This window comes from Oncorhynchus mykiss, chromosome 7 (assembly GCF_057628025.1).
Source record: "Oncorhynchus mykiss isolate SJ-2025 chromosome 7, ASM5762802v1, whole genome shotgun sequence".
NCBI lineage: Eukaryota > Metazoa > Chordata > Actinopteri > Salmoniformes > Salmonidae > Oncorhynchus > Oncorhynchus mykiss.
In genome coordinates, this window is record NC_143028.1 from 17,418,825 (window position 1) to 17,442,849 (window position 24,025).

Below are 24,025 nucleotides of genomic sequence, written 5' to 3' on the forward strand. Positions count from 1 at the left end.
GGAAAAGTGGTTTATACCATTCATTCTATGGGGGTCGCTATATAGTAACTAACAATCCTGCAGTTCAAAATAACTACTCTGTACTCAGAATTTGATGAATACATACCACAAAATCAGAAGATGTAGTACTTAATATATATAGTTTATTTTGTTAAACACAAACATAACGGTCACTCGTGTCTCCCCAACCACGAGAAAAGTGTGAAAGCCTACATTCCTTTCATGGCTACGTAGATAGTCGATTTTTCAACTTTTTTAGTTGAGCCTATTTTCTTTACAGCCTGTTAGTATTTGTAGCTATTTGCTGCTTTATTCCGAGATGACTACGTCGGATGTTGCTCAGGGGGTAATTGTTGTTTAATTTAATCGCTAAATAATGTATATCTACAGTTGTAAAACTTACGACACGTTTAGCTTGCTAGTCAGCATGGTTACGTTCCAAGTCGACTTTATTGCTGTCGCGCTGCGTAATCCTGAAAGGATTGTGAGATCTGAACGTCTGCACAGCAGGATTGCAATACGACGACCTGGAACTGATTCAGTAACTTTTTCACTATCCAGGTAGCTATGTGGCTAACAACGTAGCTCCAACCAGAGTTTCTAAGAAGCAGGGTTTTACTGCTGGAGCTTGTTTACGCCCTTTGAGCAATAATTAATATATGAAATGCACATAGAACAAAAAAATTGCCATAATCTGTCAAACTAGTTTGCCAACGCATGGGTCAGTTTGCCGATGTGGCAGCCAGTGAAAGTTAACTTTGTGTGCTAGCTACAAAATCTAGCCAAATGAATGCTGCTGAAACTGTTCTGCCATCTCCAGCCTTTCCAGGTCTATCCACAATCTGTGTCAGTAAAGAAATGGACAGGTCAGGTAGAGTGTCATTCATATAAATAGATAGATGTTTGTGTGTACTGTAGACAAATGAACATGTAGCCTTGTATGGGTAAGTAGTGTACAGTCTTGGCCAAACGTTTTGAGAATGACACAAATATTAATGAAAGTCTGCTGCCTCAGTGTCTTTAGATATTTTTGTCCGATGTTACTATGGAATACTGAAGTATAACTACAAGCAGTTCATAAGTGTCATAGGATTTTATTGACAATTACATGAAGTTGATGCAAAGAGTCAATATTTGCAGTGTTGACCCTTCTTTGTCAAGACCTTTGCAATCCGCCCTGGCATGCTGTCAATTAACTTCTGGGCCACATCCTGACGGATGTTAGCCCATTCTTGCATAATCAATGCTTGGAGTTTGTCAGAATTTGCGGGGTTTTGTTTGTCCACCCGCCTCTTAAGGATTGACCACACGTTCTCAATGGGATTAAGGTCTGGGGAGTTTCCTGGCCATATGGACCCAAAATATCGATGTTTTGTTCCCGAGCCACTTAGTTATCACTTTTGTCTTATGGCAAGGTGCTCCATCATGCTGGAAAAGGCATTGTTCGTCACCAAACTGTTCCTGGATGGTTGGGAGAATGTGTTGGTACCATTCTTTATTTATGGCTGTGCTCTTAGGCAAAATTGTGAGTGAGCCCACTCCCTTGGCTGAGAAGCAACCCCACACATGAATGGTGTCAGGATGCTTTACTGTTGGCATGACACAGGACTGATGGTAGCGCTCACCTTGTCTTCTCCGGACAAGCTTTTTTCCGGATGCCCCAAACAATCGGAAAGGGGATTCATCAGAGAAAATGATTTGACCCCAGTCCTCAGCAGTCCAAACCCTGTACCTTTGCAGAATATCAGTCTGTCTCTGATGTTTTTCCTGGAGAGAAGTGGCTTCTTTGCTGCCCTTCTAGACACCAGGCCATCCTCCAAAAGTCTGCACTCAGCAGATGCCTGCTGCCATTCCTGAGCAAGCTCTGTACTGGTGGTGCCCCAATCCCACAGCTGAATCAACTTTAGGAGACGGTCCTGGCGCTTGCTGGACTTTCTTGGGCGTCCTGAAGCCTTCTTCACAACAATTGAACCGCTCTCCTTGAAGTTCTTGATGATCCGATAAATGGTTGATTTAGGTGCAATCTTACTGGCAACAATATCCTTGCCTGTGAAGCCCTTTTTGTGCAAAGCAATGATGACGGCACGTGTTTCCTTGCAGGTAACCATTGTAGACAGAGGAAGAACAATTATTCCAAGCACCAACCTCCTTTTGAAGCTTCCAGTCTGTTATTTGATCTCCAGCCTTGTTCTCGTCTACACTCACACCTGTGTTAATGAGAGAATCACTGACATGATGTCAGCTGGTCCTTTTGTGGCAGGGCTGAAATGCAGTGGAAATGTTTTTTTGGGAGATTCAGTTCATTCAAGAGGGACTTTGCAATTAATTGCAATTCATCTGATCACTCTTCATAACATTCTGGAGTATATGCAAATTGCCATCATACAAACTGAGGCAGCAGACTTTGAAAATGTATATTTGTGTCATTCTCAAAACTTTTGGCCACGACTGTACACACAATGAAAACAAAGGAATATAAGATTATTTACCTAGGTTAACCAGTCCAAGCTGTTGTCAGATATTGTCATATACTGAGTTGGCCTAATGTTAGGCTATGTCTCCCTATAACAGGACAAAAATGCCCGGCCCCTGTCCTTGTCTGGCCATGTTGGCTTTGACAGCCTACCTCACCAGCTGGTCAACAAATCAACATGTCAAGGTTTCTGCTTCAATATCCTCTGTATTGGTGAGTAACGTTGTGATGTTACATTAAAAAGTTCAGCCACCAGACCAGTAGCCCCTTTTTAGATGGAAAAAAATGTTGGCCCATTTCCTTTCAATTAATTTATTCTGGACTTCTGGTATTTTTCATTTTCCTCAAGTTTGACCCTAATTTTACAAAGCAATGTTGTCACTAAGATTAGCAAACAGTATTTCCCCCCACTATCCAGGCGAAACGGGTATTGGCAAATCCACCCTAATGGACACACTGTTCAACACTAACTTTGAGAACTTTGAGTCGTCTCACTTCGAGCCCAAGGTGAAGCTGCGAGCGCAGACCTATGACCTGCAGGAGAGCAACGTGCGACTCAAGCTGACCATCGTCAACACAGTGGGCTTTGGGGACCAGATGAACAAGCAGGAGAGGTGAGAGAAGTGCAGTCATGATATACCTGGGTCGTATTCATTCGGCACCAAACCTAACAACCTACCTGAACTTGTCCGATAACTTAAACCCTGTGTTTTAGTGTTCCGTTTCGTAAACGTTTTGCTACCGTAGCCTATGCCCTACCGAATATGACCCTGATGCTGAATGACAAAACAAAGCACGTTATTTTGTCTTTCAATCCACCATGAATCACCACGTTTTACCACATACGCTACGCAACTTCTGATGGAGTATCTGCTCTCTGAATGTTTCCTTCGGCAGCTACCAGCATGTTGTGGACTACATTGACACCCAGTTCGAGTCGTATCTACAGGAGGAGTTGAAGATCAAGCGGTCCCTCCACAACTACCACGACTCCCGTATCCATGCCTGTCTCTACTTCATCGCCCCTTCAGGACACTCTCTCAAGTCCCTGGACCTGGTCACCATGAAGAAACTGGACAGCAAGGTGCCTGACTAAAACTAAAAGAAGCTGTCACTATTGCATTTTTTTGGGGGGGGTGATTTTTTTTACCTGCCACGGTTCTACAGCATTAGTCTATGAATATGAACACATTTTTTTCATAATTGTTGTTGTGTTTAAATGTAGAATTAATTAAGGGGGTGTTTTTCATTTTATTTAGCGTTATGGAGTATTTGGGCAGTTTAGGAAGTGTCATGGCGGTTGGTTAAAAACTGGGAGTTGCATGATGAGTAATTATTACTGTGTTACTGTGACAGGACTGAACAAGCCTGACAAAGCAGAATGATTGACTTAGTTCAGCCACTGGGCAATCACAGAAGTCTGTCCTGATTGTGCTTTAGTTGTCTAGTTAAATAAAGGTTTTAAAAAAAAACATACAAGTCAGATAAGAACAAATTCTTATATACAATGACAGCCTATCCCGGCCAAACACTAACGACGCTGGGCCAGTTGTGCACCGCCCTATGGGACTCCCAATCACGGCCGGTTGTGATACAGCCTGGAATCAAACCAGGGTCTGTGGTGACGCCTCTAGCACTGAGATGCAGTGCCTTAGACCTCTGCGCCACTTGGGAGCCCAATAGCTGTATGTTTTACAGTACTGTTCTTTCACAAAAGGGAATTTGTTTCTACTTGTAAAATGAACGATATGTCCTGTTTGATTCTTGAGGGAATAATGTCAATTCGGAAAGAAAATGTATTATTTACAAGACAACCTGTGTATTTTTTATTTGTAGGTCAACATCATTCCTGTCATCGCCAAAGCAGACACCATCTCCAAGAGCGAGCTCCACAAGTTTAAGATCAAGATCATGAGCGAGTTGGTCAGTAACGGTGTCCAGATCTACCAGTTCCCTACCGACGACGAGACGGTCTCCAAGATCAACACTGCCATGAATGTGAGTTGTCTAACATTCCCTTGGCATCTTTCAGGCTCTCTGCCCAATTCCATACCTCACAGTGGTGAATTTGACTGTGCTAGACAGTGCACCTCAGTGAGCATGGATACATGCACACAGTAACACGATTATTGTGGATAGTGTGATGAAAACATTTACATGCTTTGGAAGAAGAACGATTTCCCTAATAATCCCGTTTACATGGATACATCAGAAATCAGGCTACCTGATGGGACTTTGGTCAATATAGAAAATATGCAATAAAAAATAAATGTTCTATGACAGCGACATGTTCTTTCTTTTAAATTTTTTTTTAGTTCGGACTTCTAAAGTTTGTATGAGAACTACTTCAAATATTCCTACTTCCATTTTTCCCGATCTCACTTCATTCACGCTAAAGAGGGAGGCTCGCTCGGCTGGTGCTAGTACATGCGCAGATAACATATTCGTACCTCGCCTATTCCTCTCTGATTTAGAAGATACTGTTGCACAAACAACATGCCGATATATATGTCCTTCAATGGAGTTATCAGAATTGTACGGGAAGGTCTGCTCAATCCAAGTGTACAACCAATTGATTACAGCATTACCCCAAAAAATGGAGGAGGAAGGTGGCAGCGGGAGGAGGTAGGGAACTGGTCTGTCTGCCCGCCCAACATAAAGGATCAAAACTGGCGGAGGAATAAAAATAGCATAAATAGGAAAGTATACCAGTTTCATTTGAGGATCAGGATGTTGACAACTGTGCCATACAAATGGCAAAATAGTTGGGAAGAGATTTTTGATGACCCGATTCCATGGTACAGGATGTATGAGTTGATATACAAAACAACGCAAGATTCAAGACTTCGGTGCTTTCAACTAAAGTTATTATATAGAATTCTCGCCACCAACAAAATGTTGAATATTTGGGGCATAAAATCATCGAAGCTCTGCAGATTTTGTTGTGAGGATACAGAATCAATAAACAATTTGTTTTGGTATTGCCCTCAGGTAGCCTGTTTCAGGTCTCAGGTTCAGGAATGGCTGAAAATGCTAAGTATTGATCTAAAATTGACCCTAGAAATAGTACTGTTAGGAGATCTGGAGAGACACCGGGTCAGTCAATTACTAATATACTAATACTCTTAGTAAAAGTATGTATCTTCAACTCGCAATCTGGATTATATTTGATTAGAGAGATTGAAATTGTATATTAAACATCATAGCATAGTTGAAAGATGTGTGTTGCGTAGAAACACAAAGTGGGTGGCCAGCAGAGATAGATGGGATGGGATGGGCTGAGCTGAGGGAAGCTGACGGTTGGGATGTGGAATTGGAGACAAGTGGGACTGGAGTTGTTGCGCAGGAGATAAATGTAAAAAGTCTAAATAAAACACAATAAAAAGTAAGTTTGAATGACACAGAGGGGCAGTGTTTTTACAGCTAATGCCGGTTTGCCTGGGGCTGATGCCGTGCAGCTGTTTGTACACATGCATATACACACAACTCTCATTCAAATAAACGCATACAAGAACACACACATACATGTAATAGTGCCAGACATGCACACAAACATATACAGTTGGCATTGCTGTTATGATTTTAGTTGTCCTTGATGTTGTTTTTGTGTTTTAAAATGTTTGCTGTCTTATGTATTTTTTCCTCTTTAGTTCATTCTCTTGGTTGTTGGTGCATTGGGGGGGGGGAATGGAATTGATTGTATTTTTTATTTTTCTACTTGGAGGGGGGGCTGTAGGAGGGGTCTCGAATGGTTGAGGGACAGCTATTGGAGAACTGTGGGGGGGATCTTGGAGGGTTCGGGTTCACAGTTTTTGGCCTGGTGGGACATCTGTCAACGTGCCCTTGAGCAGGGCATTGACCCTGGATGCTTCTGTGTGTCGCTCTGAATGGGAGTCTGTTGGATGACCGGTATGATGTAGTTGTTGAGCGGCTTCACTGCATGTTTCAGATATTAAATAAATAATTAAACATGCTGATTAGGGCCTACAACAGCACTGGTATCAGGGTGTATTAGCTGGCTATGTTTGCTCTGACTCAGTACATTTATTAGCTAGCCAGCGGCTAACAATGAAAACATTTGCTAAGTAAAGGAAAGCTCTCTGTTTGCAGACAGTAATATATACAAACTAATAGTGTCATTATAGAACGCTGGTGAATGTGACAAATACATTTATTTGATTTTGATTTGTATTAAGAAGCAAAGTGGAAAACAGCATCGACATATTGGTGAGGGAGGGAGAGAGACGAGTCGCATATCACATTTTAACAAACCAAACATCGAAATAACGTTATAGAAGAAGAAAAACAGTCCATGTAGCAATACCGGTATACCGTCCAACCCTAGCGTATGCTTTCTTTGATTTTTGACCGTACTCTCGATTTTAAGATAAGCAGAGTAAGGTGTTTACATGACTAATGCCATACTTAACCTACTGCCAACATCACTTTAATATTGACTCAATGTACTCCGTGTCTTCTATGATCTATTTGCTAATGTCAGGGTATCCTGCCTTTTGCTGTTGTGGGGAGCTCCGAGGAGGTGAAGATTGGAAATAAAATGGTCAAAGCTCGGCAGTATCCCTGGGGTGTGGTGCAAGGTAGGTAAACCTGTTTTACCGTGTAGGCTTCAGGCTTACAGCTTGCTTTCTTTGAAGTGCCTATGGCTCTGCAGTACAAATGCCAGGAGGTAAAGACCTGTCTGTCCTTGTTTCAGTGGAGAACGAGAACCACTGTGACTTTGTGAAGCTGAGGGAGATGCTGATCTGTGTGAACATGGAGGACCTGAGGGAGCAGACCCACACGCGCCACTACGAGCTCTACCGCCGCTGTAAACTGGAGGAGATGGGGTTCACGGACACAAACCCGGAGAGCAAGCCAGTCAGGTACGGAGAGAGCAGGGTGTGCCACGTGCGGTTATCATAGTTCTGGGCCTGTGATAACCAGATGAGGTGCACAGATTAAAAATGTCTGTGGGAAAACATGTTAACATTATACAGCGAGAGGAGGCTGTACATTTCGTTTTAAACCGCGTGCGTCTACAGCCTGCAGGAGACCTATGAAGCCAAGCGTCACGAGTTCCTGGGAGATTTGCAGCGGAGAGAGGAGGAGATGAGGCAGATGTTTGTCCAGAGAGTCAAGGAGAAGGAGACTGAGCTGAAGGAAGCTGAGAGAGAGGTACTGGACACACACACACACACCGTGTCCTACCGTGACAGCATGCTATATACAGGTCAGCAAGAGACATATAGGTGTAGACGTTCATCACAGAAAACCCATCTTCAATGACCTTTCATATTAAATGAATGTATTTTTGGTTGAAGAGATCCACGTGAGAAGCTTTTTGGGTTTTTAGAAAAGCACTAGAAATTCGAGGTATTAAAAACACTTGATGTTTTCCCTCAGTTGCAAGGTAAGTTTGAGCAGCTGAAGAGACTGCACTCTGAGGAGAAGAGCAAGCTGGATGAGAAGAGAAGGTCTCTGGAGGACGAGATCAACACCTTCAGCAAGAAGAAAACAGCTGCCGAGCTGCTCCAAGGCCAGTCCTTCAACACTAACGCCAACCTCAAGAAGGACAAAGACCGTAAAAAGTAAGACGCATGTTATTGTAAAATAAGTTTCAGGACGGCCGCTTAATTCCCTTCCAAGATGTTTATTGCTGAAATGTTTTGGACAGCTCAAAGCCCTCTAACACATGAATCTATCCTAATTCAATCCTAACCTATTTCCCCTCTCAATTTCATGATGCATGTGCAGAGACTAACAAAAATGAATGTTCACCAGAATTGTATACTGTGTGTGGACTGCAAGGCATTATACAGTCCTTTTAGTTCATCAGTGTGATTGTATTTCTGATTGACAGGAGCCTAGAGATGGAAGCTAAGGATGTTAACTTGTGACGAGGCTACTAACCAAAACAGTTGCTTCAGAAACCTGTGAAGTCAGTGAGACGATAGGGAGGGAAGCAGGGTATAAAGAACACATCAGTTTGTTTTTTTGATAAGAGGAAACTATTGATTTGACAGTTGATAGGAAAGCTTAGATAATGAGTATAGATGTGTGTTATGATGTAGTGACACAGATCTCTAAATTATTGACTCTATATTTCCTCTTTTTCGTTGGGTCTTTAGCTCTGGGTTCATGTGAAGAAATAAAATGGACAAAGACCCCCCTCCCATCAGACAGAAGAGAAATAAATACAAAATGGAGTACATTCACCGATAGTCGTCATTGTTTTGGCTTATTAGTCAAATCACAAATGTTAGTTAAATTCCAGCCAGACTATTGATAATTCTCTTTAATACTGGTAACCCTTTTGTATTACTTTACTTTTCACTTCTACAGCTAGAGGGCGCCAAATGATCAAGGTCTGGTTAGGGTTATCATTGAAAATACTGTACTTCACACCAAACAGAAATACAATTTGTTTGATGGTCAACAGTACATTGACATTCAAGATGTATTTAATTGTCCAATCTCGGAATTAGTTGTGTTACCGGGTTGTCTTGAGTGTTCACTTTTAAATGGGATATCAGATAATGTGTGGAAACTTGACTTGAACTTGTTCAACTTTAATTCTGCAGATAGTAGAATATATATATTTGCATGTCTTTTTAAAAATATGCTGTTCACCACTAGTGTGTATTATATAGCTTGATATTTATTCTATGCATTATTATTGTAGACTCATGGGTTTCTGGATGGATTCCATGCGTAGTAATACCGAACTCTGGTCCAGGACGTTCCTCACATGTTACATTAGCGGAACACGCACCATCAACCAGAGCTACGTTATATCCACGCATGTGTTACATTCCAATCACTGAGGTATTATTGAAATGATTTTTATTTTTAATACTTATTGTATGCCTTACTGCCACATACCTTGTATTTTATTAAAATGCTTAAGAATGAAGCAGCTGCTCAATGACCTTTCTGAATTGAACACTACATCAAATGGTTTTGACACAAGGCACCTCGGGATATATTGCCAATATACCACGGCTAAGGCCTGTGTCCAGGCACTCCACGTTGCGTCATACGCGTGAACATTCCTTTGCCATGGTATATTGGCCATGTACCACACTTCTTTGGTCCTTTTTGCGTAGAAATAGTATGTCGTGTGTGGAATGATTGACGTTACAATTGCCAGACATTTTCCCTCTCAAAGGATATCTTGTGTAATTTAAGCGTTTTTTGTACACAGCTTTTTTTCTTAACTCTCAAATATGAACTGACGTTTGTTCTTAGGTGTGAAGGGTTTATATCACCAAAAATAAAACATGTTTGTCGTAATATGTCGTTATTTAACTGAAGAGGTATTAATTAATCTTGTTTATTTACATATCAAAAGTACAACTCCAGGCCATCCGGGTTATGGAGGGTTTGGCCAGTAGGGATATCCTTGTCTCATCGCGCACTAGTGACTCCTGTGGCGGGCCGGGCGCAGTGCACGCTAACCAGGTCGCCAGGTGCACGGTGTTTCCTCCGACACATTCGACCTTCGTCTCTCCCGAGCCCGTACGGGAGTTGTAGCGATGAGACAAGATAGTAAAAACTAACAATTGGATACCACAAAATTGGGGAGAAAAGGACAATTTAAAAACGTTTTATTTTTTAAAGTACAACTCCATAATCACTCCAGCAAATACACAAACATAATTACAAAGCATCGGTGTTTCTTGACTTTAGTGACCTCAGAACAGGCATGATGTCATCCAGACAGTCAACATCTGAAAGATCAACCAAAATAGATGTACTAACCACATGATCAGTAAACGATTTCAAACAAAATGCATTATTGGATGGCAACGTCTTCTTACCGAGAGTCTGGAGCAGCTCCTGAACCAAAAAGTAGAATGCAGGGAAGAACTCCTCATGTTCCTTTACCTTCAAAATAATACTGACAAGCGCACATATTTAGCCCCAGGCAGTAGTCTAATTTTATAACATTAAGACAACGTTACACAGAATAAAACAAAGTAAATTCTGGAGATTTGCTGCTGGTACCTGTCAATATCACTGGTTCCCAGGAGGACGTGGAGCTCATGGCCAACCGTGGCCTCTGGGGAGTTGACTAGACTGGCTACCTGGTTTACCACCTCACTAGGGGGCGCTCTGTCATCTGAAATTAAATTTAGAAGTGGGAAAGGAATAACATCCCTCAACCAAGTACACTGAACAAAAATATAAACGCAACATGTCAAGTGTTGGTTTCATGAGCTGAAATAATATCCCAGAAATGTTCCATACGCTCAAAATCCTTGTATGAACTGTAACTCAGTAAAACCTTGTTGCACATTACATTTATATTGTTGTTCAGTCTATGTTCTGGAGAACATGAATTGACCAGTACAGTATGTGCTATTGGGCGCCGAAGACGTGGATGTCAATTAAGGCAGCACCCCGTACCTCTGATTCAGAGGGGTTGGGAAATAAATGGACAAAGAAGGCATTCAGTTGTAGAACTGACTAGGTATCCCCCTTTCCCCAAGGGTGCTGTAGAATAGCTCAAATGAGTTGTAGACAGTCCTACCTAGGGCCAGGATGTCCCTCAGGTTCCTCATAGCGTTGGTCATCTCCCCAAGCCTGGTGTAGACCTCGTTCATGCGTGGATACACCCCGCTGAGGGAGGTTATATCAAACAGCTTCTGGAAGTGGGACACCATGGACTGGAGAGTGTTCTTAGTGGGGCTCCTCAACACCTGGTTAGAGTTAGTTTCACATAAAGAGTTCTGAGAATATTGCTGTATCACAAACATTGTACATGAGAAATGATCCGAGGTACAATGTTTTGCCTTATCTAAAATTGAGATGTAATTTCCATGGTTACTCCATCCACTGCTGTGAGCCAGGACTACCAACCTTATCCTCCCCAGAGTTGGTCTCCTCTAGCAGAGTGTCCACCATTAGCATAAGGTCCTCCACTCGAACACTTTCCATAAGACTATTAGTGCCTGCTGGCTGCCATGGTAACAGTCTCAGCATCAACTTACTCAGGGCACAGTGCAGGTCCTAAGCACACAGAGAGAGACAAGTAAAGACATGGGTCTCTAGGATAGAGAATGGTAAACAGTACGCAGTTAAAGTAGCCTATTCTAGCCATACATATCATAGAAAACTGAGATGTTGAAGATATGAAGAGCTCCTAAACTCTCTGGCTTTCAGTGACAGGGCAAGTTGACACTGGACCATTGGACCTGGCTGCATACATGGTAGATGCGCTTTATAGACAGTCAGTCAGCTCTCACCTTCAGTGAAGCCAGTTGGTCAGCCCACATCTCCAGAGATGAGAGGAGTTCGTCAAACTCGACCATCTCTGAGGCCCCGTTGGACAACTGATGACTGGTTGATGGCCTCGCTCTATGGAGCCTCAGTGGAGCCCCGGAAGTAGTCAAAACCGCTCTGATGTCATTCAGAACCTGAAAGTCAGGCAAGGCAAATAGTCCAGCAAAGTCTGAATCAAAAACAAAGTAAAGCGGGTTGATACTCGCTCCCGCTTTAGACAAGGGGAGATAAACGGAGTACCTTCTCGTGTCTGGCAGCCAAGGCCCTTGCCTTCGCCCCCTCCTGGTTACTCAGAGCAGCACTCTCCTCTTCTTTAAACTCCCGAGCAGACCTGTGGTGGAGGTAAAGGAGATGATATGACTACCAATAGGACAGGCAGCGCTCTAGGTTAAGGTAAGAAAGGGGTTAACTGTGAGGTTAAGCTGTGGTGCTGGTTGCATCCAAGAATGACGACAGTTGCGTAATGTTTTCCCACCTCATGTTATTCTGCTGAATAAGTCTGTCCATGCGTCTCAGTTGTTCTTTGTAGGACTTCAGCTCGTTCACTGTGGGCCTAGATTCCAAGTCTTGCTTCAACTGCTGAATTTCTTTCCTAAGCTCCACCCTCTGCACTTTGGTGTCCTTTAACTGTTCCTGATAGGACTATTGGGGAGAAGTAAGATTCGGAACTAAGATCATGATCATGGACTGTGGGGAAGAGGAACAGTCGTTACACTGTTCAAAACAAGTCATCCAGAACCATGAAGAGTTCTGGTGTTCATCGTGTTAGAAAAGTACAGGAAGTCACCTTCAGGAGAGCTTTGTGATTGGGGGAGACCCCGGTGTTGCTTCTCATGCTGCTCTGCGATTGGTCAGATGTTTGTGATCCCCCAGACTCTCCTTTGAGGGACCTGAGGGAAGAAGTAAAGGTTGGTTAGTGACATCTGTCTACTTTTCTTTAGTCTTACAGTGAGAAAGGGTGTTGTCATAAAAATTAAGCAAAACATTGAAAACAAGATTCTATACAATATTTACTTGATATCATCGCGGAGCTGTACCATTTGGGCCTCATAGATGTCAATTACATCCAACACCCTGATAGAAAAGAAAGGTATTTGAAATCCTATAACTTCCAGCCATAAATCTATAATCATTTAGTTAAGCAAGGGTAAAATGCTGTGTTATGAATCCTAATCTATGGTCTTAACAGCAACGGTTCATCTTACTGCTGGTCCACTGGCGAGTTGGGCCGAGCTGATCTCTTGTGGATCTGCTGAAACACCTGGTTCTGCCTAGCAACCCGCTTTTCTTCCTCTGTCACAGTGAAGTAGAGCTTCCTCTGCAGCTGGGAAGCCACATCTTTCTCCTCAGACAGCTTCTGCTCCAGGCCCTGGCAGCGTTTCTACCAGCGGCAGAGCAGGCAAACAAAACAACAAGAAAAGACAAACAAGACAGTTACAGTATAATCAGGGGGTACCATGTGCTGTTGGGGGGAAAAAAAAGTGCCCAACTCTTGTGGCCAGTTCCCCAGACACAGATTAAGCCTCAATCTGGACTAAAAAGCATGGTGAATAGAGAATCTTAATTTAAAGCGTTTTTTTTTTAGTCAGGGACTAGACTTAATCTGTGTCTGCCGGTAAACCAGCCCCTGCTATTTCCAGGGCACCACCTACCTGTGCATCTCTCTTGTCCTGCTGAAGTTGGTGCACTTTGCTGTGCTGTTGCGCAGCCTTGCCAATGTAACCGTCTTCCAGGTCCTGCAGCTTGCTCTTCACCCCGTCCAGAACTCCCTCCAACTCGGTCACCCTCTGGGACTGACGGGCAGCGCGGCTAACGTGCTGCTGAGCCTCCTCTCTGGAACAAACACCGATAGCACTTTACTTAAAGCTGGCAGGTCTAATGAATTATGATATAATACAGATAATTGTAAAGCAACACAAAGACAGAAATGTCACACTGAAGCATTGCTACTATTCCTTTAGGACACAATTAACCCTTACTAAATGCTAGATAATAGTCCATAAGATCATTCAATTCTATGTAATCCTACATTTACATTAGTCATTTAGCAGACACTGTTATCCAGAGCGACTTACAGGACCAATTAGGGTGAAGTGCCTTGCTCAAGGGCACAGACAGATTTTTCACCTAGTTAGCTCTGGATTTGAACCAGCGACTTTTCGGTTACTGGCCCAACGCGCTTAACCATTAAGCTACCTGCCGCCCTCCTGTTTAATTGGATAATATAAATTGAAGAGGGCCATATTGAATTAATTGGGGTAAGTACATATCAAACAGAAGATCTTTCGCAGGAAATTATGGTTAAGAGGATATAGATAATTATTCAAGTGATCAACTGGGCAATATGAAATATAAAATCCAACCTTCGATCATATATTGATTTGTCAGATATATCAATAACCTGTCCTAGAAAAACAGTCAAAAACCATCAATTATCTTTCCAGGAGAGAAGCTAAAGTGAGGTAGCCTGGAATCCGAACTGATGTTTTGGGGAAAAAATACATATCAGATTAAATTCCAGGCGAAAGAGAGGGTCTCTGACAGACAGGCTTAACATGGTGATAGATTGATGTTCAGGCTAGGTGATCTCCCTCCGTCACGCCCCAATGGTTAACACTTGCTGGCTGAGCAGCTGGTGGACGCCGGACCCATGTCTACCTCTTACCCCTCTCTGTATTAGGCTTATTACTCATGTCCACCAAGACTATTGTGTGACAACAGCTGGCTGAAAAATGATCATGGATCTACATTATTAGGTAGATGGATGAACCACAGACCTGCCAAAAACAATTCCTTCTGACGTGGAGATTATTCTAATAATCATACAAGGTGATGGAGGAATGTTTAAAGAGGTGAGAAACAGGATCAAATAATTGGGGGTTCAAAACTATTAGGCTTCAAGAAGTAAGATTTCCTATATACTGGCAAAGCAATGTTCTGCATGTCCATGAGTTTCTCAAATGATTAAAAAAATATAACTATTTAATATGAATTCTATAACTACGGTTGAAGTCAGAAGTTTACATACACTTAGGATGGTGTCATTAAAACTTGTTTTTCAACCACTCCACAAATGTCTTGTTAACAACCTATAGTTTTGGCAAGTTGGTTAGGACATCTACTTTGTGCATGACAAACAATTTTTCCAACAATTCTTTACAGACAGATAATTTAACTTATAATTCACTGTATCACAGTTCCAGTGGGTCAGAAGTTTACATACACTAAGTTGACTGTGCCTTTAAACAGCATGGAAAATTCCAGAAAATGATGTCATGGCTTTAGAAGCTTCTGATAGGCTAATTGACATCATTTGAGTCAACTGGAGGTGTGGATGTATTGCAAGGCCGACCTTCAAACTCAGTACCTCTTTGCTTGACATCATGGGAAAATCAAAAAGAAATCAGCCAAGACCTCTGAAAAAAATTGTAGACCTCCACAAGCCTGATTCATCCTTGGGAGCAATTTCCAAATGCCTGAAGGTACCACGTTCATCTGTACAAACAATAGTACTCAAGTATAAACACCATGGCACCACGCAGCCATCATACCGCTCAGGAAGGAGACGCGTTCTGTCTCCTAGAGATGAATGTACTTTGGTGTGAAAAGTTAAAAAATCAATCCCAGAACACCAGCAAAGGATCTTGCAAAGATCTATATCCACAGTCATATCAACATAACCTGAAAGGCTGCTGAGCAAGGAAGAAGCCACTGCTCCAAAACCGCCATAATAAACCAGACTACGGTTTGCAACTGCACATGGGGACAAAGATTGTACTTTTTGGAGAAATGTCCTCTGGTCTGATGAAACAAAAATATAACTGTTTGGCCATAATGACTATCATTATGTTTGGAGGAAAAAGGTGGATGCTTGCAAGCCGGAGAACACCATCCCAACCGTGAAGCACAGGGGTGGCAGCATCATGTTGTGGGGGTGCTTTGCTGCAGGAGGGTCTGGTGCACTTCACAAAATAGATGGCATCATGAGGTAGGAAAATTATGTTGATATATTGAAGCAACATCTCAAGACATCAGTCAGGAAGTTAAAGCTTGGTTGCAAATCGGTCTTCCAAATGGACAATAACCCCAAGCATATTTCCAAAGTTGTGGCAAAATGGCTTAAGGACAACAAAGTCAAGGTATTGTATTGGCCATCACAAAGCCCTGACCTCAATCCTATAGAAAAGTTGTGGGCAGAACTGAAAAAGCGTGTGCGAGCAAGGAGGGCTACAAACCTGACTCAGTTACACCAGCTCTGTTAGGAGGAATGGGCAGAAATTCACCCAACTTATTGTGGGAAGCTTGTGGAAGGCTACACAAAACATTTGACCCAAGTTAAACAATTCAAAGGCAATGCTACCAAATACTAATTGAGTGTCTATAAACTTCTGACCCACTGGGAATGTGTTGAAATAAATAAAAGCTGAAATAAATCACTCTCTCTACTATTATTCTGACATGTCACATTCTTAAAATAAAGTGGTGATCCTAACTGACCTAAGACAGGGAATTTTTACTAGGATTAAAGGAATTGTGAAAAAACTGAGTTTAAATGTATTTGGCTACGGTATATGTAAATTTCCAACTTCAACTGTATATAACTATTTACTTAAGTTGGTTCTTGGACTGGATGAGCTCCTGAATCAAGGTCTGTCTCCTGTCCGAGTCTGTAAGCATCGTCCGCAGCATTGTCCTGATGTCACAGGCCGACTTCTTCTCCAGAAGAACCAAGTCTATGAGCAAGATGACAAAACATTAAAGTAGAATATCTTATTGTCCATTTTTCTTCTAGTTCTTTTTACTTATAGACCTATATTGTTTGGGTACCATGACCAGTGCCTCACTAAAAAACATTGAGAAAACTAGCCAGAAACATTCAGACCCTGGCTGGCAGCCTCCTGGAAATAGAAGAGCCAATAAGCAGAACAGGAGCAATGTGTGCACCAAATGATTTCCAGTTGGGGAAAGGCTCATCACACAGAGGGGTGAGTTTGAGTACTAACTTAGACGAGACAATGCACACCTAGAGTCAATAATTATGAAATAATTTGCACACACAGAAACACAAGACAGACAGTAGCATGTTGAGCGGTCTAAAGCATTTACACTCCTCCTTATCGACTTGTTCAACATGATCCAAGAAGTGAGTTAAGACATTTAGCTAAGATATGCCAGTTCAGAATGTTACAGCAAGAAGATGATACAAAAACATACTAAACCATTACCTGCAAGGTTCTTATTCTCGACGGGATCGGCAAAGTGTACCGGCTTGAACCCATGGTGCTGGAGGAGTCTGTTCACAGCATCCCACTCTGTCTGCTCCTGCTGCTAGGTCCAAACACACAGCAAAACCACCACATCACACAGTCCATTACAATACAACACACAAAGGAGTATGATGATACCCATTTTTTTTTGTTTTTTGTAATGCATACAACGCATAATATGAGCTCCGCTCTACCTGAAACTGGCTGTAGGTCCACAGAAACACATATGTCTTGTCTCTTGAATGAAACACAGCTTTTGTGTTCTTCCTATCCATCTCCTCTCTGGCTAACGCTGACTCTCCTCAGTATGTTATACACTTTAGGCTATACACACCACCATGTCTGTTCCCGATGAGATAATTACATTCTAAGCGTTCCTCTTGCTCCATCTTCTATTTGACAGGAGGCTCTCGGTGTGTGACAGTGTGTCAGCCTCCTACTGTACCCTCCCCCCAGTCAACACCTAACGTTATATGGGGTTATCAAATTACTTGGTCCCCCTTGGAGCCCACCATGACAACACACAAACATAGTTGTAATACCTGGTCCATCTCTTCTCCACCTGCAGGGGTGAAAATGGGTTAGTTTACTAGCTAGCTGAGATAGCTAGTCTATGTGTTCAACGTCACTGCTATCTACTGTTAGCTAGCTAGCAATCTACGTTGCTAGCTAGTTAGCCAAGTATTGCATGTATCGCAAAACAAAACATATAATTCATAAAACATTCTGAATACTTCTTTCCGACAATAACGTTTGGACTTAACATATTCACCATGTATGTGCTTGTTGTGATGATTGGTTTCTCCAAAAATGTCAGTTTCAAATTTCAAACAACAGCGCGGAAGTAAAGTGGGATTTATTGTGGTCCGTTTCAACCAATAAGATAAAGCAAAATGTAAGGGACAGTAAATGTAGGATTTTGATTGGTGAATCCAGGTTTGTCTCAGACATGGGCATTTTTGACTTCTGCGTTCCACTAACGTAACATAGCAACCTTAAACATATGTTCCATATCGTTTGATTGCAGTCACGCTGCGCAGGTAATTACTGATGTCGAATATAATATAATACACTCAGCAAAAAAAGAAACGTCCTCTCAATTAAAACTGCGTTTATTTTCAGCAAACTTAACATGTGTAAATATTTATATGAACATAACAAGATTCAACAACTGAGAAAAAAACGGAACAAGTTCCACAGACATGTGACTAACAGAAATTGAATAAGGATCCAACAGGTCCCAGACGTGCTCAATGGAATCCATGAACAAGGAGGGGGGAGGGGGGTCAAAATCGAAAGTAGCAGTCAGTATCTGGTGTGGCCACCAGCTGCATTAAGTACTGCAGTGCATCTCCTCCTCATGGACTGCACCAGATTTGCTAGTTCTTGCTGTGAGATGTTACCCCACTCTTCCACCAACGCACCTGCAAGTTCCTGGACATTTCTGGGGGGAATGGCCATAGCCCTCACCCTCCGATCCAACAGGTCCCAGACGTGCTCAATGGAATTGAGATCTGGGCTCTTCGCTGGCCATGGCAGAACACTGCATTCCTGTCTTGCAGGAAATCACGCACAGAACGAGCAGTATGGCTGGTGGCATTGTCATGCTGGAGGGTCATGTCAGGATGAGCCTGCAAGATGGGTACCACATGAGGGAGGAGGATGTCTTCCCTGTAACGCACAGTGTTGCCTACCGTCTGTAAGCTGTTAGTGTCTTGACGACCTTTCCACAGGTGCATGTTCATTGGGAAACAGTGTTAAAAACCCTTAGCGATGAAGATCTGTGAAGTTATTTGGATTTTTACAAATGATCTTTGAAAGACTGGGTCCTGAAAAGGGGACGTTTCTTTTTTTGTTGAGTTTAGTTTGGGAATCATGTGTCATAATATGTCAAACTTGCTTCAGTTGAATATCTGCTATAAATCTCAAAATAACTTAATCTCAAAATGACACCAGTGTATCATAAATGTCTGTACAGGAGGTTGGTGGCACCTTAATTGGACAGGAAGGGTTTGTGGTAATGGCTGGAGCGGTATTATTGGAATGGTATCAAATATATGGAACAACAATATAAACACAACATGCAACAAAGATTTTACTGAGTTGCAGTTCATATAAGGAAATCAGTCAATTGAAATGAATTCATTAGGCCCTAATCTATGTATTTCACATGACTGGTAATACAGATATGCATCTGTTGGTCACAGATACCTTAAAAAAAGGTAGGGGCGTATCTGGTGTGACCACTATTTTCCTCATGCAGCATGACACATCTCCTTCGCATTGAGTTGATCAAGCTGTTGATTGTGGCCTATGGAATGTTGTCCCACTCCTCTTCAATGGCTGTGCGAATTGGTGGATATTGGCGGGAACTGGAACACGCTGTCGTACACTTCGATCAAGAGCATCCCAAACCTGCTCAATCGGGGACATGTCTGGTGAGTATGCAGGCCGTGAAAGAACTGTGACATTTTCAGCTTTCAGGAATTCTGTACAGATCCTTGAGAAATGAGGCAGTGTATTATCATGCTGAAACATGAGGTGATGGTGGCGGGTGAATGGCAAGACAATGGGCCTCAGAATCTTGTCATGGTATCTCTGGCTTCAAATTACCATCGATAAAATGCAATTGTGTTCGTTGCCCATACCATAACCCCACCACCGCCATGGGGCACTCTGTTCACAACATTGACATCAGCAAACCACTCACTCACACAACGCCATGTGACAGGTTAAAGGTTATACATTAAAAAGTATTAGTAAGTTCATAGTATGTGAGGATCTTAAAACATCTAAGGTTTAAAAGATCATGCATTCAGTATTAGTTGATAGAGATTGATAACATTCATATAATTGTGTTAAAAAGTTAAAATCCGTCAAGCGTACAAAGGGTACGAATTCTGAGAGGAATGTGTAAACGTTATATTGATTACTTTATTTTGTGGTGCCAAATGGAAGGGTAAAAATGTTAATATATGATTTACTAAATGCTCTTAATCAATGAGCCTAAGATCGATTGCTCTGGTCTCCACCCAAGTTCCCGGGGAAATCGCGGTCTTTCCTCATTGCACTAAAAGTCCTCATTGAGGAAACAATACCGTGTCACTCTCGTGATTATTTCTCCCCTTTTTCAGGGGCGTAACACATACACGTGGTCTGCGGTTGTGAGGCCGGCATACTGCCAAATTCTCTAAAACGACTTTGGAGGAGGCTTATGGTAGAGAATTTAACATTAAATTACAGTGCATTAGGAAAGTATTCAGACCCCTTCCCCCTTTCCACATTTTGTTAGGTTACAGCCTTATTCTAAAATGGATTAAAAACATTTCTTCCCTCATCAATCTACACACAATACCCCATAACGACAAAGCGAAAACAGGTTTTTAGAAATGTTAGCAAATTTATACTAATAAAAAAAACTGAAATACCTTATTTACATAAGTATTCAGAACCTTTGCTATGAAACTCGAAATTGAGCTCAGGTGCATCCTGTTTCCATTGATCATCCTTGAGATGTTTCTACAACTTCATTTGAGTCAATCTGTAGTAAATTCAATTGATTGGACATGATTTGGAAAGGCACACAACTGCCTATATATGGTCCCACACTTGGCGGTGTATGTCAGAGCAAAAACCAAGCAATGAGGTCAAAGGAATTGTCCGTAGAGCTCCGAAATAGGATTGTGTCAAGGCACAGATCTGGGGAATGGTACCAAAACAATTCAGCAGCATTGAAGGTTCCCAAGAACACAGTGGCCTCCATCATTCTTAAATGGAAGAAGTTTGGAACCACCAAGACTCTTCCTAGAGCTAACGAATTTGCGCACACAATTTGAGAGAAATAAGCTTTTTGTGCGTGTGGAACATTTCTGGGATCTTTTATTTCAGCTCATGAAACATGGGACCAACACTTTACATGTTGCATTTATATTTTTGTTCAAACACATGGTTTGATGCCATTCCATTCGCTCTTTTCCAGCCATTATTATGAGCCGTCCTCCCCTCAGCAGCCTCCACAGACCTCTAGGTATGAAATTTACCCTTCATTTCATAGATTAAAACACAGTATGGACATTTGAAAATCACCCTGCCCTAAGATAATATTGTCAGTAAGAAAGAGACTAAAAGGATATCTGTCAACCTCTTACATACGAGCTGGTGCAAGCTGGTGGCATTTGATGTCTTTCTCCTGTCACTGGACAGCCACACTGGAGAAAGGGCAAACCTGTAATTGTCTCAAGAAGGTCAAAATGCAAATCTTAGCCGCCACACTATCACCCATACAGTATGCTCGTGACTAAATAGAGGGTCTGTTTTTTAATGACTCTGTCTGCTTCTTTTCAGGCTTTTGACCAGGCAGAAAATGTTGAATATTGTACATTACCTGATGTCTCCCTTATTGGCCAATGTGGTGTTGAAAAAAACAGTGGTCAGATACAGTAAACAACCACTTGAGACTATTGAATATAGCTGAACCATCTAAGAAATCCCATATGTTATCCTTAGAGTATGTGTGAAAGCTGTCAGGCTTTCAAATTCAGCTAGAACATTTCTGTAGGCCTTATTCATTCTAGGCATCACCTGCCTCCCCGTGGAAGGTAGACTGGAGTTCATACCTATTCAGCTTAGTGGTTAGAGTGTTGGACTAGTAACCGAAAGGTTGCAAGATCGAATCCCCAAGCTGACAAGGTAAAAAATTCAAATTAAAAATCTGTCGTTCTGCCCCTGAACAAGGCAGTTAACCCACTGTCATTGAAAATAAGAATTTGTTCTTAACTGACTTTCCTAGTTAAATAAAGGTTCAAATAGAACTGTCTGAAGAGCCTCCATGGCTACTCATTGTCCCCACATACTGTACATCAAGTCTACCAAGCAGAACATTTGAATGGAAATTTGAACTTGTGTGAATCCTGTTGACGTAAGGCTGTGTTTACACAGGCAGCCCAATTCTGATATTGCTGGAATAGAACCGAGCTGATCTGATTGATCAAAAGACAAATTAGTCAAAACAAATCTGAATTAGATCCGAATTGGGCTGCCTGTGTAAACGCAGCCTTAGATGAATGATTCATGGTAGATTGGTGGTCCCTATAGAATTATCCCTCTGAGCGAAGTGGATACTGGATATTGGATAGCCACCATTACCAACAGCCATATAAGAAGACATTGGCCCATATAAATAAATGTCTTTCAATTTCGAGGAAAACAATGTTTCATTAAATATTTACTTCTACACTTCTAAAAGTGTAAGATATTTTGCAAAGAACTAGTTAATTAACCTCATGTTGTTATCTGAAATTTAGTTAAATGCCACGTAATGTCGCCAAACAATTGCCTCCTGATTGCAAATGCCAAGAGCTGACATTCACATCACCTCATGCCAAGGTCAGCTCTGCAACGTAGAATTTGGCATCCTTCTTTGTAAAAAAAAACATTCTTGGGGATTGTATAATCTTTTTTTAAAAATGTTGCAGGTTTTTTATTGTAGTTTATTGTTTTCTAACGCAAGTCGCCTATCTTCAGTTTGTGTAAATTAATTAATGTAAAGAGCTTTTAATGCTGTCCTTGTATTTTAAATGAAACAGTTTAGTAGCATCTGTTTCATGTGGCCTGATGGCAGAAATGTGTTTCCTTCTGCAGCCTCAGCAGAAAGCCTGGCATTAGCTTCTGTTCTGCGGTTCTTCGAGTCTCAGGAGACTTATTCTATGAAATAAATAACTAAGCAACGTGTAATGTGCCGTCTGATACCGATTCTAAGGCTATTTGCATGGCACACTGGTACATTCTGTTGTGGCTTTCTCTTTTGCTGACCAATTGGACCAATGTACTGTATGGAAGTCAGCATTATATCACCACTATTTGGGGTTGAGAATGAGATGCTCTCAAAATTAACATTAGGCCAACACAGCAGCATGGTTATGGGCTGGGTGGTATACAGCTGGTGAGCATGTCCTTCTGCTGTTAGGAATGTTACTATAGGAACTGAATGTTGTTCAGAACTCCAGTTTAGTCTTATTTTGCAGTGCATGGGGCTGGGGCTAGGAGGGGAGGATAAACACTGCTGATGTAGAGTTCTGTCGGTATCCTTACCATCTGTTAAGGACTAGTGCTGGATGTACGTTGGGTCCAGCGCTCCATTAGGTGGGTAATGGAGGTTGATTGTCATTGTCAGGGCAAATGAGCTGTGACAAATGAAAATATGTCCAAAAGGATGGACCACTACTGTATCCAAGTCAGGGGGTGGGAAGTAAAATAAAAGGGGGGGGGGGGGGGGGGGGGGGGTTATAAAAGTGTGCACAAGGTATAACAAAAATAAATTGAAGCTATATGAACATAAGTTTATGTCCTTGTTGTATTATAAATGTCATGCAATTTAATAGACACAATATTATTGGAAAGCCAAGAAAGTAGTTTCTATTTGGACTGTATTCTACTACCAAATAATACTGTATATTTACATTTGTTAACTTAAGAGCATTGTCTTTTACAATAATATAACTTGATGTATCGTTTTGGACTTTGGAGAACGGTCTCTACAATACTATGAACTGAAATAGGCAGGAGAGGGCTACAACAAATCTCCCAGCAGCCACATCTGTCAAGGTCATGGAGGGAGAACCGTTTTATTTTCCCCTTTTAGAGACTTAACTTCCTGAAACATAATTTGCAGATAAATCATGAAAGTGGGGAAAGCATGAGGAGCACTCTCCACTAATCCCACTTCCCCTTGACACACAGCCACTTCCCAGCATCATTCTTTCATGTGTCAATTTTCATTCATTCATTACCTGTAATGGGCAAAAAAAAACATATTTGCCATTAAACCATTTTTGGAATTGGCATGGAAAGAGCCTGATTGTTGAGAAGGTCTCTCTCGCTCTATTTTCTGTTTGTTTTGCTCCCTGTTGAGGCAGAAAGGACAAGTAATCCATGCAGAGATTATCTGACTCTCATGTAGCACAGGTGCAAGAGGCTGATATGACACAAAGTAATATCCTTG

General features: G+C 41.8%; 2 protein-coding genes across 9 annotated transcripts; one reads left to right on the plus strand and one right to left on the minus strand.

Annotated features, from left to right (window-relative positions):
• Positions 1-18: 18 nt before the first annotated feature.
• LOC110527515 (septin-10) lies at positions 19-9,766 on the plus strand. 4 transcript variants are annotated; one of them, XM_021608839.3, is made up of 10 exons: positions 19-346; positions 2,572-2,686; positions 2,892-3,087; positions 3,371-3,557; positions 4,310-4,471; positions 6,975-7,071; positions 7,188-7,356; positions 7,516-7,648; positions 7,877-8,061; positions 8,602-9,766. In XM_021608839.3, exons 1-10 carry the CDS (start codon positions 320-322, stop codon positions 8,615-8,617), a joined length of 1,287 nt encoding a protein of 428 aa, XP_021464514.2. In that variant the 5' UTR covers positions 19-319; the 3' UTR covers positions 8,618-9,766. The 4 variants fall into 4 exon arrangements, with proteins under 4 accessions (XP_021464514.2, XP_090096593.1, XP_090096591.1 ...); XM_090240465.1 differs by lacking the exon at positions 19-346 and adding an exon at positions 509-871; XM_090240467.1 differs by lacking the exon at positions 8,602-9,766 and having other exon boundaries at positions 7,877-8,065.
• Positions 9,767-10,063: 297 nt separating this feature from the next.
• cep70 (centrosomal protein 70) lies at positions 10,064-17,967 on the minus strand. 5 transcript variants are annotated; one of them, XM_090240464.1, is made up of 16 exons: positions 17,798-17,967; positions 17,220-17,587; positions 16,984-17,083; positions 16,368-16,491; positions 13,411-13,591; positions 12,964-13,139; positions 12,773-12,832; positions 12,546-12,648; positions 12,234-12,400; positions 11,999-12,089; positions 11,722-11,892; positions 11,336-11,485; positions 11,007-11,175; positions 10,481-10,595; positions 10,294-10,373; positions 10,064-10,203 (listed from the first exon to the last, which is right to left on the minus strand). In XM_090240464.1, exons 2-16 carry the CDS (start codon positions 17,298-17,300, stop codon positions 10,133-10,135), a joined length of 1,839 nt encoding a protein of 612 aa, XP_090096590.1. In that variant the 5' UTR covers positions 17,301-17,587; positions 17,798-17,967; the 3' UTR covers positions 10,064-10,132. The 5 variants fall into 5 exon arrangements, with proteins under 5 accessions (XP_090096590.1, XP_021464519.3, XP_021464518.3 ...); XM_021608844.3 differs by having other exon boundaries at positions 17,568-17,587; positions 17,798-17,895; XM_021608843.3 differs by having other exon boundaries at positions 16,984-17,086; positions 17,568-17,587; positions 17,798-17,892.
• Positions 17,968-24,025: the final 6,058 nt, after the last annotated feature.

Bases quoted from the DNA above. Each gene is read 5' to 3' on its own strand.
- LOC110527515 (XM_090240465.1), top strand. From the start codon at position 791: ATGCTGCTGAAACTGTTCTGCCATCTCCAGCCTTTCCAGGTCTATCCA. The intron at 3,088-3,370 runs GTGAGAGAAGTG...TTCCTTCGGCAG, and splicing joins CAGATGAACAAGCAGGAGAG to CTACCAGCATGTTGTGGACT. The intron at 4,472-6,974 runs GTGAGTTGTCTA...TGCTAATGTCAG, and splicing joins AGATCAACACTGCCATGAAT to GGTATCCTGCCTTTTGCTGT.
- cep70 (XM_090240464.1), bottom strand. From the start codon at position 17,300: ATGGATAGGAAGAACACAAAAGCTGTGTTTCATTCAAGAGACAAGACA. The intron at 12,649-12,772 runs GTAAATATTGTA...TTCTTCCCTCAG, and splicing joins CAGCTCCGCGATGATATCAA to GTCCCTCAAAGGAGAGTCTG. The intron at 10,374-10,480 runs GTACCAGCAGCA...TGCGCTTGTCAG, and splicing joins GGAACCAGTGATATTGACAG to TATTATTTTGAAGGTAAAGG.